We start from the raw sequence: 15,577 nt of genomic DNA on the forward strand, positions 1-15,577 counted from the left end.
TCCAGGGAAGCTGCCGTTCGATTCATGGTTGCAACTCCCGCCGCGCTTTGAATATATTTTATCATATCAGATCATGTTAAGCGCGTGCAGCGAGTTTGACTAAGAGGCCTTTCTATCCACATAACTTATTCGGTGGCGCGCCTTCCGTGAAATCAGTGAATCAGTCGCTCACAGATGTTCAAGACAACAATATTAGTATAGGGGAATGTCGCCCCAAGTTCTGGTGCAAAATAATGCAAAAGTTAGTTCCTTCCATTAAGGCGAATAAAAACAGAAATAATTATAGATACGTTTTACTGTCCGGAGAACTTCTCCGGACAGTAAAACGTATCTATAATTATTTCTGTTTGGAAATTGTAAGAATGGACGATCTTCTCCGGGAGAAGATCGTCCAGAGACCAGAGCAGGGCCTTGTTTACATAGAAGGCAAGTCAAATGGTACAATTCTGAGAATAAACCGGGGCGACATTGGGCCTTGGGGTGACATTCTTACAATTTCCAAACAATTTTTCTAGAAACCTCCTTGTCCCTCATCCATTCGTATGTGATGGCATGTGCAACTAATAATTCTGATGACAGGCCATAATGCCTCTGCAACGAACTGGATACCACCTCTTAGCTAATATTAGATTCTTTCGAGTAATTTTACAAGGCCTTAGCATTTACTATATTCTTGTATGGGTTACGTGCGAAACTGCAAAATATTGTAACCCCGCTATTATTATTAGCTACCACGTCACAACACTGCACAGAGCACCCTGCCCCCCTCCCCCCTCCCCCCCCCGCTTCCTACACCCCTGCACAATTCACAGAGCACCCCCCCCCCCCCCGCTTCCTACACCTCTGCACAATTCACAGAGCACCCCCCCCCCCCCCGCTTCCTACACCTCTGCACAATTCACAGAGCACCCCCCTCCCCGATTCCTACACCCCTGCACAATTCACAGAGCACCCCCCTCCCCGATTCCTACACCCCTGCACAATTCACAGAGCACCCCCCTCCCCGCTTCCTACACCTCTGCACAATTCACAGAGCACCCCCCCCCCCCCGCTTCCTACACCCCTGCACAATTCACAGAGCACCCTGCCCCCCTCCCCCCCCCCGCTTCCTACACCCCTGCACAATTCACAGAGCACCCCCCCCCCGCTTCCTACACCCCTGCACAATTCACAGAGCACCCTGCCCCCCTCCCCCCTCCCCCCTCCCCCCCCGCTTCCTACACCCCTGCACAATTCACAGAGCACCCTGCCCCCCTCCCCCCTCCCCCCCCGCTTCCTACACCCCTGCACAATTCACAGAGCACCCCCCCCCGCTTCCTACACCCCTGCACACTGCACAGAGCACCCTGCCCCCTTCCCCCCTCCCCCCCCCGCTTCCTACACCTCTGCACAATTCACAGAGCACCCCCCCCCGCTTCCTACACCTCTGCACAATTCACAGAGCACCCCCCCCCCCGCTTCCTACACCCCTGCACAATTCACAGAGCACCCTGCCCCCCTCCCCCCTCCCCCCCCGCTTCCTACACCCCTGCACAATTCACAGAGCACCCCCCCCCCCCCGCTTCCTACACCCCTGCACAATTCACAGAGCACCCTGCCCCCCTCCCCCCTCCCCCCCGCTTCCTACACCTCTGCACAATTCACAGAGCACCCCCCCCCCGCTTCCTACACCTCTGCACAATTCACAGAGCACCCCCCCCCCGCTTCCTACACCCCTGCACAATTCACAGAGCACCCTGCCCCCCTCCCCCCTCCCCCCCGCTTCCTACACCTCTGCACAATTCACAGAGCACCCCCCCCCCCCGCTTCCTACACCCCTGCACAATTCACAGAGCACCCTGCCCCCCTCCCCCCTCCCCCCCCGCTTCCTACACCCCTGCACAATTCACAGAGCACCCCCCCCCCCCCGCTTCCTACACCTCTGCACAATTCACAGAGCACCCCCCCCCCGCTTCCTACACCCCTGCACACTGCACAGAGCACCCTGCCCGCCTCCCCCCCCGCTTCCTACACCCCTGCACAATTCACAGAGCACCCTCCCCCCTCCCCCCCCCCGCTTCCTACACCCCTGCACAATTCACAGAGCACCCCCCCCCCGCTTCCTACACCCCTGCACAATTCACAGAGCACCCTGCCCCCCTCCCCCCCCGCTTCCTACACCCCTGCACACTGCACAGAGCACCCTGCCCCCCTCCCCCCTCCCCCCTCCCCCCCCGCTTCCTACACCCCTGCACAATTCACAGAGCACCCCCCCCCCGCTTCCTACACCCCTGCACACTGCACAGAGCACCCTGCCCCCCTCCCCCCCCCGCTTCCTACACCCCTGCACACTGCACAGAGCACCCTGCCCCCCTCCCCCCCCGCTTCCTACACCCCTGCACAATTCACAGAGCACCCTGCCCCCCTCCCCCCCCCCCCCCCCCCCGCTTCCTACACCCCTGCACAATTCACAGAGCACCCCCCCCCGCTTCCTACACCCCTGCACAATTCACAGAGCACCTTGCCCCCCACCCCCAAGGTACCCCCCCCCCCCCCGCTTCCTACACCCCTGCACACTGCACAGAGCACCTTGCCCCCCACCCCCAAGGTACCCCCCCCCCCCCGCTTCCTACACCCCTGCACACTGCACAGAGCACCTTGCCCCCCCCCCCCCCCCCGTGTAGTATACTACAAACTGTGAGATGTATCAGATCGAAACCTAGCCATCAGTTCAAATAACGAATTTTGAATGTTAAAATTTGTTTAATACTTACCAAAGAAAGGAATAGCAATCGCACAGTGGGCCCGCTGTGCATCTATTACAGCAATAACACTTTTCATGGCCTTGAAGTTTCGGTAGACCTTTGGCCATAAAATCTAGAAGAAGCTGTTTAATATTAGCAACTTGAATTGTAAATTACAGAAAATTCGTTTCGTACATTTTAAGAGAAACTATAATATTTTGGTAATTTCCATTTCAGGTTGACCACATGAATGAGACATAATAACAACCGTTTTAAATCAAAAATAGAGAATATAAGATTGATCATTAAAGCGTTAAAAACAGTCAAAGAACCGAAAATCAAAAATCCACATAATCAACAGCTAAATATCCACCGAGAAAAGCCATTTATTTTTATCGTCCCCAACTCTTTACTGCTCGTTCTCTTTGTCTTGCTGAAATAATTGTTTAGCAGTGAGTGTTATGAGTGTAATCGGAGTACAATCCGCAAGAATTTATGTCTAAATTGGAAGCTAAAGTAGACACATTTAAAAATCCCCATAATAAAACTGATTGATCAAAAATGAAAATAACACTCAACGAACCTCGACAACCTCCTCAACTTTGGCACAGGTTTCTAGTTCAATTTCCACATCTTCCTTGGCTACAGATTGGCATTCCTCTGATTCGACCTTGTCTTCGTCATGGTTCTCTTTGGCATCTTCCTTATCATCTATTACTGGCAATTCAGGGGCTTGTTCTTTTTGCTCTTCCTGGTCTTCTTTTTGGTCTACTTCTTCTTTCCGGTCTTCTTCTTTCTCCTTTTCCCCGTCCTTTTCCGGTTCCGCATCTATCTCCGGTTCTTCCTCTCCCTCTGGTACGTGGTGTTTGGTTATATCGTTACACTTTCTAATATGCTTCCTGCACACCTGGTTCTCTACTTGCAGAGCACGGCACAGTCTTTCTAATGTTTCGTTCTTGTTCTTGCTATTTCGCAGCTGTGAAGAAACATTCACATATTAGTAGTAGTAGTAAATCTTTCAAAGTACGAAATATCTCTTTAAAAGAGCATCCTAGGCACCTTATAGATATCAAAACGCATAAAAAAGAAAACAAAAACATCAACCATCTTCTAACTTCTTCCACTCCTCCCTATCTAAAGCTAAAAATCTAAGGTCTTCGAAAACAGTCAAATTCTTAAGTCTAATATCAAGATTTCTTCTAGTCAAGTCTTTTCTAATAACATCTAATAAGTTTAAACATGGTCTACCCCGTCTCCCTTCCATAAAAATATCAGAATTTATAGCAAATAACATAGAGGTGTATGCTGGTGAGTCTTCCTGTCCTCATTCACATATTACAAAATAAAATGTGCACACTAAACTTATTATCATGAGATCAAATTGCTTCTATCCTAATATCAACATCGAGAATCTACAATTTCAGAATATAAAATGATAAAGAAGGAGAGAATAACGCACCTCTTCAGCCATGGTGAACATACTCTTGCTCACTTGCTCGTGTTTACCTTTCCAGGATAGGTTTTCCTTCTCCAACTTTTTAATTGTCTTGCTCATCTTGTTCATTTCTTGTTTAAAGGTGGCAAAGACATCGTTAGACCTGATTAAATACAATTTGTAAACCTTTGGGGGGTTTGGAAATGGAGTGGATTCTCTAAAAATAAACAATGAATTATAACAAACATGGGGAGTGTCCAGCCCAAAAATACCCATTCCCAAAATAGAAATTTGAGGTAAAGTTGGGTTTTTTGGGTTTTTAAGAAAAAATGTTAGAATTGATTTTATTTACACCTACATTCATTTGAGACCAAGTTAATTTGTTATGTTATCCTCCATCATCCCCATTGCCAATAATTATATGTGTCATTTGTATTATTTACTAGAGTAAGGAAGTAAAACAATTCCCTTAAAATCAATACGTAAGTTAAAAGACCTAACAATTCTAATAGGTGTATACTGTATAATATATATTATACTACTGAGCCCCGGTAGGAAAAGACGTGTCGATATGAAAGGATTATTACCTGCCATCAGCAACATACTATAAGAAAAGTTACGTGGCTGTGTAATTAACTTATCCACCAAGATAGAAAGCATATCATGACATCAGCTGCATTTATTTTATTTAGGGGGAGGTCGGTGAACTCCCCCTGAAAAAATTTAAAAACAAAATAAACCTCAAAACAAACATTCCCAAAATGAAGATTTGAGGTAAAATGTGTTTTTTTGGGGTTGGACACCAAACATTATTTGGTTAGTTAAGTTTCCAGGGATAGAGAAGATTCTAGATGAAACGGACCGTGTGAGAGTTTTCTGGAACTCCTCAAACTTTTCAGTGTACAGGGAGAGTTGGTTACGCAGCTCCTGCTCTTGTTCTACCAGCAGCTCGTTCTTCTTCTTCTCTTTTACATACTCCTCTAGCAACTGAGATATAATATAACTGGTTATAATAATGTCTAAGGAAGCTGCAGAAAAAAGGTAAGTTGAAAATGGGTTTGATAGATGTGTACTTGGTATTTATTTCAATGCTAAAGAAAAAGATACAAATCTAATATTCTATATAATTAATTCTGCCTCAAATCTCACATTTCTTTTCTCTGTGAGATCTTTCTGCTTATCCTCAGCACCTTGCATAGCTTGTTGAGCTAACTTTGTTTCCCACAGTTGTATTTCCAGACTTTTTTGCTTCAAAATCTTCTCTATGTGCTGCCAAGAAAATTAAAACTAGTTAAACAAACAAGCAAGTAGGGATTTACTCCGAACATTACAATTTCAAATTCCAGATCCCTAACCCGGCCCAGTAACAAACCTCCTCTCTTGTCCGATATTCCTCCTAACCCGGCCCAGTAACAAACCTCCTCTCTTGTCCGATATTCCTCCTAACCCGGCCCAGTAACAAACCTCCTCTCTTGTCCGATATTCCTCCTAACCCGGCCCAGTAACAAACCTCCTCTCTTGTTTAATATTCCTCCTAACCCGGCCCAGTAACAAACCTCCTCTCTTGTTTAATATTCCTCCTAACCCGGCCCAGTAACAAACCTCCTCTCTCCTAACCCGGCCCAGTAACAAACCTCCTCTCTTGTTTAATATTCCTCCTAACCCGGCCCAGTAACAAACCTCCTCTCTTGTCCGATATTCCTCCTAGCCCGGCCCAGTAACAAACCTCCTCTCTTGTCCGATATTCCTCCTAACCCGGCCCAGTAACAAACCTCCTCTCTTGTCCGATATTCCTCCCTAACCCGGCCCAGTAACAAACCTCCTCTCTTGTCCGATATTCCTCCTAACCCGGCCCAGTAACAAACCTCCTCTCTTGTTTAATATTCCCCCTAACCCGGCCCAGTAACAAACCTCCTCTCTAGTCCGATATTCCCCCTAACCCGGCCCAGTAACAAACCTCCTCTCTTGTCCGGTATTCCTCCTAACCCGGCCCAGTAACAAACCTCCTCTCTTGTCCGATATTCCTCCTAACCCGGCCCAGTAACAAACCTCCTCTCTTGTCCGATATTCCTCCTAACCCGGCCCAGTAACAAACCTCCTCTCTTGTCCGATATTCCTCCTAACCCGGCCCAGTAACAAACCTCCTCTCTTGTCCGATATTCCTCCTAACCCGGCCCAGTAACAAACCTCCTCTCTTGTCCGATATTCCTCCTAACCCGGCCCAGTAACAAACCTCCTCTCTTGTTTAATATTCCTCCTAACCCGGCCCAGTAACAAACCTCCTCTCTTGTCCGATATTCCTCCTAACCCGGCCCAGTAACAAACCTCCTCTCTTGTCCGATATTCCTCCTAACCCGGCCCAGTAACTAACCTCCTCTCTTGTCCGATATTCCTCCTAACCCGGCCCAGTAACAAACCTCCTCTCTTGTCCGATATTCCCCCTAACCCGGCCCAGTAACAAACCTCCTCTCTTGTCCGATATTCCTCCTAACCCGGCCCAGTAACAAACCTCCTCTCTTGTCCGATATTCCTCTTAACCCGGCCCAGTAACAAACCTCCTCTCTTGTCCGATATTCCTCCTAACCCGGCCCAGTAACAAACCTCCTCTCTTGTCCGATATTCCTCCTAACCCGGCCCAGTAACAAACCTCCTCTCTTGTCCGATATTCCTCCTAACCCGGCCCAGTAACAAACCTCCTCTCTTGTCCGATATTCCTCCTAACCCGGCCCAGTAACAAACCTCCTCTCTTGTCCGATATTCCTCCTAACCCGGCCCAGTAACAAACCTCCTCTCTTGTCCGATATTCCCCCTAACCCGGCCCAGTAACAAACCTCCTCTCTTGTCCGATATTCCTCCTAACCCGGCCCAGTAACAAACCTCCTCTCTTGTCCGATATTCCTCCTAACCCGGCCCAGTAACAAACCTCCTCTCTTGTCCGATATTCCTCTTAACCCGGCCCAGTAACAAACCTCCTCTCTTGTCCGATATTCCTCCTAACCCGGCCCAGTAACAAACCTCCTCTCTTGTCCGATATTCCTCCTAACCCAGCCCAGTAACAAACCTCCTCTCTTGTCCGATATTCCTCCTAACCCGGCCCAGTAACAAACCTCCTCTCTTGTCCGATATTCCCCCTAACCCGGCCCAGTAACAAACCTCCTCTCTTGTCCGATATTCCTCCTAACCCGGCCCAGTAACAAACCTCCTCTCTTGTCCGATATTCCTCCTAACCCGGCCCAGTAACAAACCTCCTCTCTTGTCCGATATTCCTCCTAACCCGGCCCAGTAACAAACCTCCTCTCTTGTCCGATATTCCTCCTAACCGGCCCAGTAACAAACCTCCTCTCTTGTCCGATATTCCTCCTAACCCGGCCCAGTAACAAACCTCCTCTCTTGTCCGATATTCCTCCAGGAGACTCTTGAGTTTGCTTGCTAGCTCCATGTTATCCTCCCTCAATGTCTGGTTAGACTTCTGGTTGTCCTGCATCTTCACGTTTATATCGTTTATCGTCGTCTGTAATTTCAGCAATGTGAGGTGAGGAGTAGTTGACGAAGCCAAAATAACGGAATTTAATTTGGTTAATCTCACCTCATTCCTTGAAAACTTTTTAAATAACGCCTCATAAATATAATCTTCCTTTTTTAATCCGTAAACTTGATTTGGAGCCTCACTTTACATAATTAAAAGCACCCAAAAAAACCTGAAACTTGGCGGCAATTTCTTGTCTCTTCTTGTCCTCCTCCTTATTCCGCTGATCGTATTCCTCCTGTTGACACAAAATTAAAATATACGCTAAATTACATTATATATACGATGTAATTGATAATTCTACCAAATTAATTGATAATTAATAGTGGGTACAACTTTTAATTTCTGCTCCATTTAGATGATAGTTATCGCCAAAAATGATTCAGCCACGATATTATCATTAGTTCACCCACTTTTTCAGTGCAAATACATAAACCTCACATTTTTTATCTCATTAGCTTTCGGAAGTTCCGAAAGCCCATTCTATAAATTCAATTAGCTAAGTGGATAACTGATGAGGAAGAAAGTGAGTGTTGGAGTAAGTTCAAGCTTTTAACACAGCTACAATTATTAACATTCCAAAAAGTTTGCACAACATATTATGTACATTCCACTGTGTGTGATAATACACAATACAATTTAAAATCCGTGCAGCTTAGTACTCTGAATATATAGTGCAGAAGACAGTTGTCAACAAGGCCGGGATTACAGGCAGAAACTGGTTACCAGGCTAGTGTGATAACAGGCTGACTGGTTCAGGGCAACTTCCAGTACATTTCAGGAATACTTTTTAGTAGCGCTTGTGTTATACATACAACCGTTCAGTGAAATTGTATAAAACTACGGTACAAAATGTATCTAAAATTAGGATTCTCAAGTCCACGAAGATATGCGAGAGTGTTAGCTGTGGTGAATTTACTGAAGAACAATGATAAACAATTTAAAATGTAGCTCATTATTCTATTAAACATTAAACTGCAGATATTTAATATATTCGTGTGCACTCTTGTTCGTGTGCAGTCTCGCAGTGTGTGTAAGATGAAAATATGATTATTAAAATTGTTGATAGTAAGCAATCTAAATATTTCTTCAAGCACAGTTTATAAAGTTGATATATATATATTTATAATGCTGTCAACATATGTTGTATATATATATACTGTATAACATAATTTGATACAATTTTGACGTGTCCGTCAGAAAATTGATACATTAAAGATTAATTTTAACTGAGATTCTTCACTGAGTAGAACAGAGAAAAAAAAGAACTTAAAATGTATGTATATTATTATATGGGGGTAAAGTTCTATTGCTTAAATCAGATTTGCTAGAATGCATTACAATATTTTATCAGTAATTGCAAATACTAGTGCAGTGGTGCCACTACGACGACACTAGAAGTCTTCAAGTTATCATTGTTTGTTTATCTTTATCGCTGTACCAAAACTTCAACCTCTTGATAGTTACATATTATATAATTCTTTTAGCTTTTAGAGAAATGTCAGGCAATTTTCTGATTATGTACTAAACTTGTTAAACTTCCTACTGATCATCTTAGAGTATAATTAAGAGATTACCCATTTTCAAATCTATTTTACCGTCGTTTTATCAGCAGTTTATATATATGTAAATATTATGTGAGACTGTTTAGTTAGCCCTTTGTACGACAGCAAGTAAACATTTAATCTTTCACAGGCTCGTATACCCACTAATTTTCTAATTATATGTAATTATTTTAGTGTGACGTGAATCCTGCTTTTCAGGCTCCAAACTCCAAACTCCTGACTAATGTACAGTCGAAGAGTAATTTATTATTTGTGATTTAAAATGACCAGCCCTATAACGGGTATTATAGGGCTGGTCCCTATAATACCCTATATATTATATATATACCACAAACCTTAAGACACTTGACATGACGTTGTAACTATCTACACAAACTTTGAGACACTTGACATGACGTTGTAACTCTCTACACAAACCTTAAGACACTTGACATGACGTTGTAACTCTCTACACAAACCTTGAGACACTTGACATGACGTTGTAACTCTCTACACAAACCTTGAGACACTTGACATGACGTTGTAACTCTCTACACAGGCTCTCCAGCTTGCTCTTAGCCAGGTTAGCCCGGTTGTAGGAAGCCTGGAGGTGGTCCCGCTCATCCACAATCTGATCATGTTTCTTCTTCACATCGTCATGTTTTCCTTGCATCATTTTGTTCTGATGTGCCTGGATAGTAGTGACTTTGAAAGAAAGTATAGAATTGGTAATCAAACTGATTCAAGTTCGACTTGGATAACAGAAACTGGATACATTATTATTGCTGGTTAACACCAGCAATAAAAACTGTTCAAGAACTGTTCAAGGTCAAATGGGGGGGAGGGGGGGGGGGCCGGGGGGTGACACCCCTCAAATTTACACTTACAAGTTCAACATATTTCCGAATGAGACATTCCAGTTTTAGTTCAGTAGTCTCATGAGTATTCAGAACATTCTTCAAGGCTTTTGCTTCAGCATCCAAATCTGATATGACAAAAAGGTTTAAGATTGTTAATTAAAACAGCCAGTCATTGGACGGCAAACCACAGACTTTATGGATATTTAAAATGACAGAAGAAAAAAATCAAACTTTCTTGCAAAAATGGTAGTCTAACCTGTTTTAGAATTTCCAGATGATTTAACACATTCTTTAGTCATCATGGTCATGATAAAATGCTATAATGTAGTATAGGTTATGATTAAGAAAAAAGCCATCTAGAAATTAAAGTTGTAATTCAGGCCCTGAGAGGGGCCCAGTAACCAAATTTACTCTTTAAATCATAACCTTATCATATAAGTTTCACATTAGTTGCAAAACTGGACTGTGTCATACCCGAATCAGTCACAAATATACAAACAGACAGAGAAATGGGGAGTAATGACCTGGTTACCCTTTTTAGTACAATCAGACACTTCTTGGAAGAGGTATAAAAGCATGTGATATACCTGTTATTCCTTCTTCCCAGGTCGTAAAGGGAATCCTTTAAACTTAGTAACTCATGAGTCACGATTTAAGATAGACCTCAAGAAGGCATGTATGTCAATTATTCTGAATAAGCTGGTGCAAATGGGAACTTGGGAAGCCAGTATAAGTAGTCACTTGAAGGAACTCTAAATCATAAGATTATTGGTTCGATACATGCAGTCAGGGCCATCATTCCAAACAACAACAAACAACAACACTGTAAATCATAGTCTAACACTGATTTTAATGTTCACAAACTATTTAGTTAACAGCTGAGGTCTAAATTTCTAAGTAAATGGTAACAACCAATAAATAAAGAGAAATACATGAAAATATCGATTACCCTGAGCCAGTTACAAGACAATGTAAATGTTAGTTGCCATCAATACTGCCTGTGGGGCGCCCACGGCCCACGTTTCAATCAACTGAACAATCCTGAACCAGGAAAGTGTGATTGGCGGTATAATAAGGCAGTGGCGTAACAAATGGCCCTGCTGACCCTGCCTGTGCGGGGGGGGGGGGGGGGGCGGGGGAGGTGTGCCAACTAAGGGGTGTGCCAACTTAGGGGGCGCCAAATTGTCGTTTGAATGTGAGACAATTTTGAAAAATGTAACTGTAGTACTAGCAAAACTACACGTTTTGGTCTAGAAACACATTTTAAAGATTTGTCTAATTTTGTCTAAAATATGAAAACAAGACTTCGCTTCTCTCTACTTCAGAGCGTCCTCGTGGTCGTTTGAGGGGTCAGGGAAAGCAATTTACAGGCAGCTGTACTAGGCGATAACGATTCAATAGACATTTACCTGGCACAGCAGTCCCTGTGCCATGCCCTGCGCTCTTTTCAAGCTTTCTGAACGTGAGAGAAGCAAGCAATAGACTAGCAAGCTAGGTAAAATAGACATCAGCTAATTGGACACTAACTATACTATGTATTTTATACTGCGACGGCCCTTATTCCAAAATACTAGCTAGGTATCGACCCAAAAGCAACCAAAGGGGTTTTTACAGCATGTGATTGGTGATGAGTTTTAATACTTTCAAAACTACTATATAAAAAATAATTTGAGTAAATGGCATTCAACATGGCTGCTGGATTACTGATGACGACTGCATAAAGACAGACGAAACTAAAGTATGAAAGGCTGCGAGGAGTGTGAAGAATTGGAATTTATTTGTTGTTTTTTCTGAATCTGGTGTAGTATCATTGCTTCATTGGCTTTATTGAAATGATGAATGGCCCAAACAATGTGAATGATGTAATAAATCAAAACTTATTTAAATTAGAATGAATGGGGAAAATCTCTTTGGGATAAGTAAGTAAGTAAGTAAGTAAAGATTATGACATAACATCATCACAAGTGTCTACAAAATATCATTGCACTAAATAGAAAAATACTTTAAATAAATATACCTTTCTATCAACATTAATAATTTAATAAATTCAATTTTAACTAATAAAATCTAATACATTATCTATAAATAATTCATTAATACTTCCCAGTGGAATAAAGATTTATAAAACGCTTCTTTGCCACAAAAGGATGAAACCAAAGATATTCATTATGTCTCTCCTTATTGCTTAAATAACTCGGTCCTTCAATGCTTTCGGGTCGATACCTAGTATTTCTCACCTGTTAGCTAGGGGCTACGTGATAATGACTCACAACAACATCAGAGACACAATGGCAAATCTCCTTTGTGAGGTATGCTATGTCATGATGTGAAAGTTGAACCACAGCTACAGAAGGTAAATGAGGGTGACTGCCTCAACCCCAAGACTGTAACAGGTGACCAAGCTCGGCTTGACGACTTGACGTATCTGCTAGAGGAGTTTGGACTCCATTTGATAAGATCTTTCTTGACATTTATAGTTTTACACCCCAATTGCATATCAAACAGGACAAAAACTATTCAAGAAGTATACGAAGAGAACGAGAATGAGAAGAAGGATGAGTACTTAGAGAGAGTGTTGAACGTGGAGAAGGCCACCTTCACCCCGGCTGTATTTCTCACAACTGGAGGCATGTCCAAGGAGTGTAAGCGGTTTGTAAACAGAGTAGCAGACCTCTTAGCCAGGAAAAGGAAAGATAGATATTGCGGTGTGGTAAGGCATGTGAGGACTAAAATAAGATTCGCCATGTTAAGGACAACACTCATCGCTCTACGAGATTACAGATGCAAAAGAATGGACAAAAATATGAGACATCTTGTCAGAAGTCTTTTACAACCTCATCCCTGCCCCTGTGACATGATGGACTAAATGTGTAGCAACTGTGTCAGTCCAATGTAATCTAGTTGTATGATCGCACTTATTTTAATGAACAAGAGACCCATAAATAATACAATCAGATACTCAGCAGCAGTTTTCGTCCGTGTGATGTGTTGTCCTTCTCCTTTCTGTATCCCGTCGTTTTGTTTTGTAAATATTTTGTTTTTTAACAACATGTAGTAGTGTTTTAAGCAGATATTTCAATCGAACCTAATAATAACAAGTACAAATACTAGACACTTAACTTTTTAACGTGCTTCGGATCAATTTTTATTTTGTTTTGAATTCATTGGTTTAGGCTCAGCGCCGTTATTATAATTAATGACTAGCACCGCGCTGATAGAAATTTATGATTGAAATGAATTTTTGAATAGTATATAGTTAATAGTAAAAAGCGTATTTTACATAGCACTAGGCATATTCACCTAACAAGCGCTGCAGGCGCGCTTGTTTACCGCAGTGAGGCGGGGGCGCGCGCAAGGGCTATGGATAGAGCAATTAATCAATTGACGATGTCAATTCATCGCAGCTCGGCGCGGCACAGTAGCGCATCTCGCCGATCTAGCGATGTCGCTGTGAGAAGCCTCATGGAGTGCGCGGCGCGGCACATTGACCATTGTTAATGATCAGGCGCTACTTCGAAGAAATTTAGACGAGTAACATCCGTCAACGCGGCACAGTAACGCATCGCGCTACAAAGCAATTGAGCATATCTAATTTTTATGAGTTTATTATCGGATGTTTAAGTTTAACTATGTTTATTGTGATCTGATCCATTGATGTTATTAGTTGACGGATGTTACTCGTCTAAATTTCTTCGAAGTTGCACGCGCCGCTGCCTTCTCGTAGCAAGTCACAAGTGCTACTAAATAGCGCGCGCCGGGCCAGTCCATTTCTTAACAATAGACAAAATTTCTTCGAAGTAACGCGCGCCGCTTTCTACTCTTGCCTGAGGTGGCAAGTGCTACGAAAAAGCACGCACCGTGTCCATTAACAATGGACAAAAAATTTTACAGATTGGACATGGATGAAATTTTTGACGGATGTTACTCGTCTAAATTTCTTCGAAGTAGCGCGCGCCGGGCCAGACCATTAACAATGGTCAAATGAAATTTTTGCCCCGAAACCAATTGGTCAGTTAATTGATGATGGTATGAAACCAGATTGTGGTACTGGAAGTCAAAATCCCGAAGAAAATGACAAAATCATATTTGTAGGTTTATGACCTACCATGCACCAGGAAGCGCGCCGAGTTGGACTCATCCATCGTCGACGGTCCTGATATTTGGAACAACAATTTTACGAGTATCACCCGTTAAAATCATATTCAATATTGTCCCATTTTCAAGACGAAATTTTCAGGACCGAAATTTTGCAGTTTTTACTGAATTTCTCACCCTCAACCAAATTACCAAATTGTCAGTCACCTAAAGTGTAAAGATGGCACACGACACGATTGAGGTGCCAGAAGTTTGATTTCGGTCGGAGGAAGCTCACAACAGAAAGCTTAACAAAATGAATATTTGTGTTTTCCAACTTCTGTCCCATTTTCAATTTTGAAGAATTCTGAACACAAATTTGACAGATTTTATGAACTTTTTGCCCAGAAACCTTTGTTTTCGGTCGAAGGAAGCTCACATGTCACAGAAGAAAGCTTAACACTGGAAGTCAAAATCCAGAAGAAAATTGCAAAATCATATTGTTCCATTTTCAGTTTTTGAAGATGAAATTTAAAGGACCGAAATTTTACAGTTTTTACCGGATTCTTCTCAACCGACCAATCAGTCAGTAAACTATGGTATTAAACATTAAAACTAAATTTAGGCACTGGAAGTTAAATTCTAATAGTAAGCAGTAAAGCATATCTACTAAGATAAACATTAAACAATGAATACTATTACTCTATTGTATATAAATATTACATGTAAGTGTAACTGTAAGTCGGGTCAAATTATCATTACATTTACTCCAATTGGGTCGGATTTAAAGCAACAAATTTTTATAAATAAATATCCATAATATATTTATTAAATGTTAAATAATTTATAACCAATGACCATACTCCGACATTTTTTTGTATCAATATCATTATTACAAACAAAAGTAATATTACTAATAAAAGCGAATCATTATCGGATACACTTGCTCTTTTAAAAAAAGATCGATTCAAAAAATTGTCAATCTACTTTGTATTTCGAGTCTATACAACTACCAAAATTTTGTCCAAATCAATAATCGTCTCAGAAGTCTGTAGACTCAGGCAGGGGTGTAGGAAGCGGGGGGGGGGGGGGGGGGGTCAGTCTATCTATTAATTTAAGCTCCATAGCGCGCGATTGAAGCAACATTAGTAGATTCTCTAATAGAGGAAGCCAGTCTCATCACTGCTTCTTCAAGTTGCTTCTCAGGCACCAAACTGAAAGCGAGTCTCAAGTAGGGGGATTTTACGTCTTCCGTCACAAACGCGCTCCCTGAAATAGATTTATCAGTTTATCTTAAATATGTTTTAACCTAAATAAACACTAAACAGGTTCTGATAATTTGTATGTATAAACTGACTTACAAATATATTAATTTAGATAACAACATGCACACTCAATTATACTCAAAACAAAGA

At 42.4% G+C, this 15,577-nt stretch overlaps 1 protein-coding gene across 1 annotated transcript; it reads right to left on the reverse strand.

Annotated features, from left to right (window-relative positions):
• Positions 1-2,993: 2,993 nt before the first annotated feature.
• Positions 2,994-10,415, reverse strand: LOC134812915 (alpha-taxilin-like). The gene is made up of 10 exons (XM_063820523.1): positions 10,345-10,415; positions 10,116-10,213; positions 9,749-9,919; positions 7,857-7,922; positions 7,541-7,669; positions 5,308-5,427; positions 5,021-5,145; positions 4,183-4,321; positions 3,307-3,699; positions 2,994-3,156 (listed from the first exon to the last, which is right to left on the reverse strand). The coding sequence occupies exons 1-10, from the start codon at positions 10,394-10,396 to the stop codon at positions 3,133-3,135; spliced, it is 1,317 nt and encodes a 438-aa protein (XP_063676593.1). The 5' UTR covers positions 10,397-10,415; the 3' UTR covers positions 2,994-3,132.
• Between the last annotated feature and the right edge of the window lie 5,162 nt (positions 10,416-15,577).

This window comes from Bolinopsis microptera, chromosome 3, assembly GCF_026151205.1.
Source record: "Bolinopsis microptera isolate Bmic1 chromosome 3, MBARI_Bmic_1.0, whole genome shotgun sequence".
Taxonomy (NCBI): domain Eukaryota; kingdom Metazoa; phylum Ctenophora; class Tentaculata; order Lobata; family Bolinopsidae; genus Bolinopsis; species Bolinopsis microptera.

Coding starts and splice junctions, on each gene's coding strand:
- LOC134812915 (XM_063820523.1), bottom strand. CDS start 10,396: ATGACCATGATGACTAAAGAATGTGTTAAATCATCTGGAAATTCTAAA. Junction 7,923..9,748: donor GTCATGTCAAGTGTCTCAAG/GTTTGTGTAGAG, acceptor TTGTGTCAACAG/GAGGAATACGATCAGCGGAA. Junction 5,428..7,540: donor AATATCGGACAAGAGAGGAG/GTTTGTTACTGG, acceptor TTTTCTTGGCAG/CACATAGAGAAGATTTTGAA.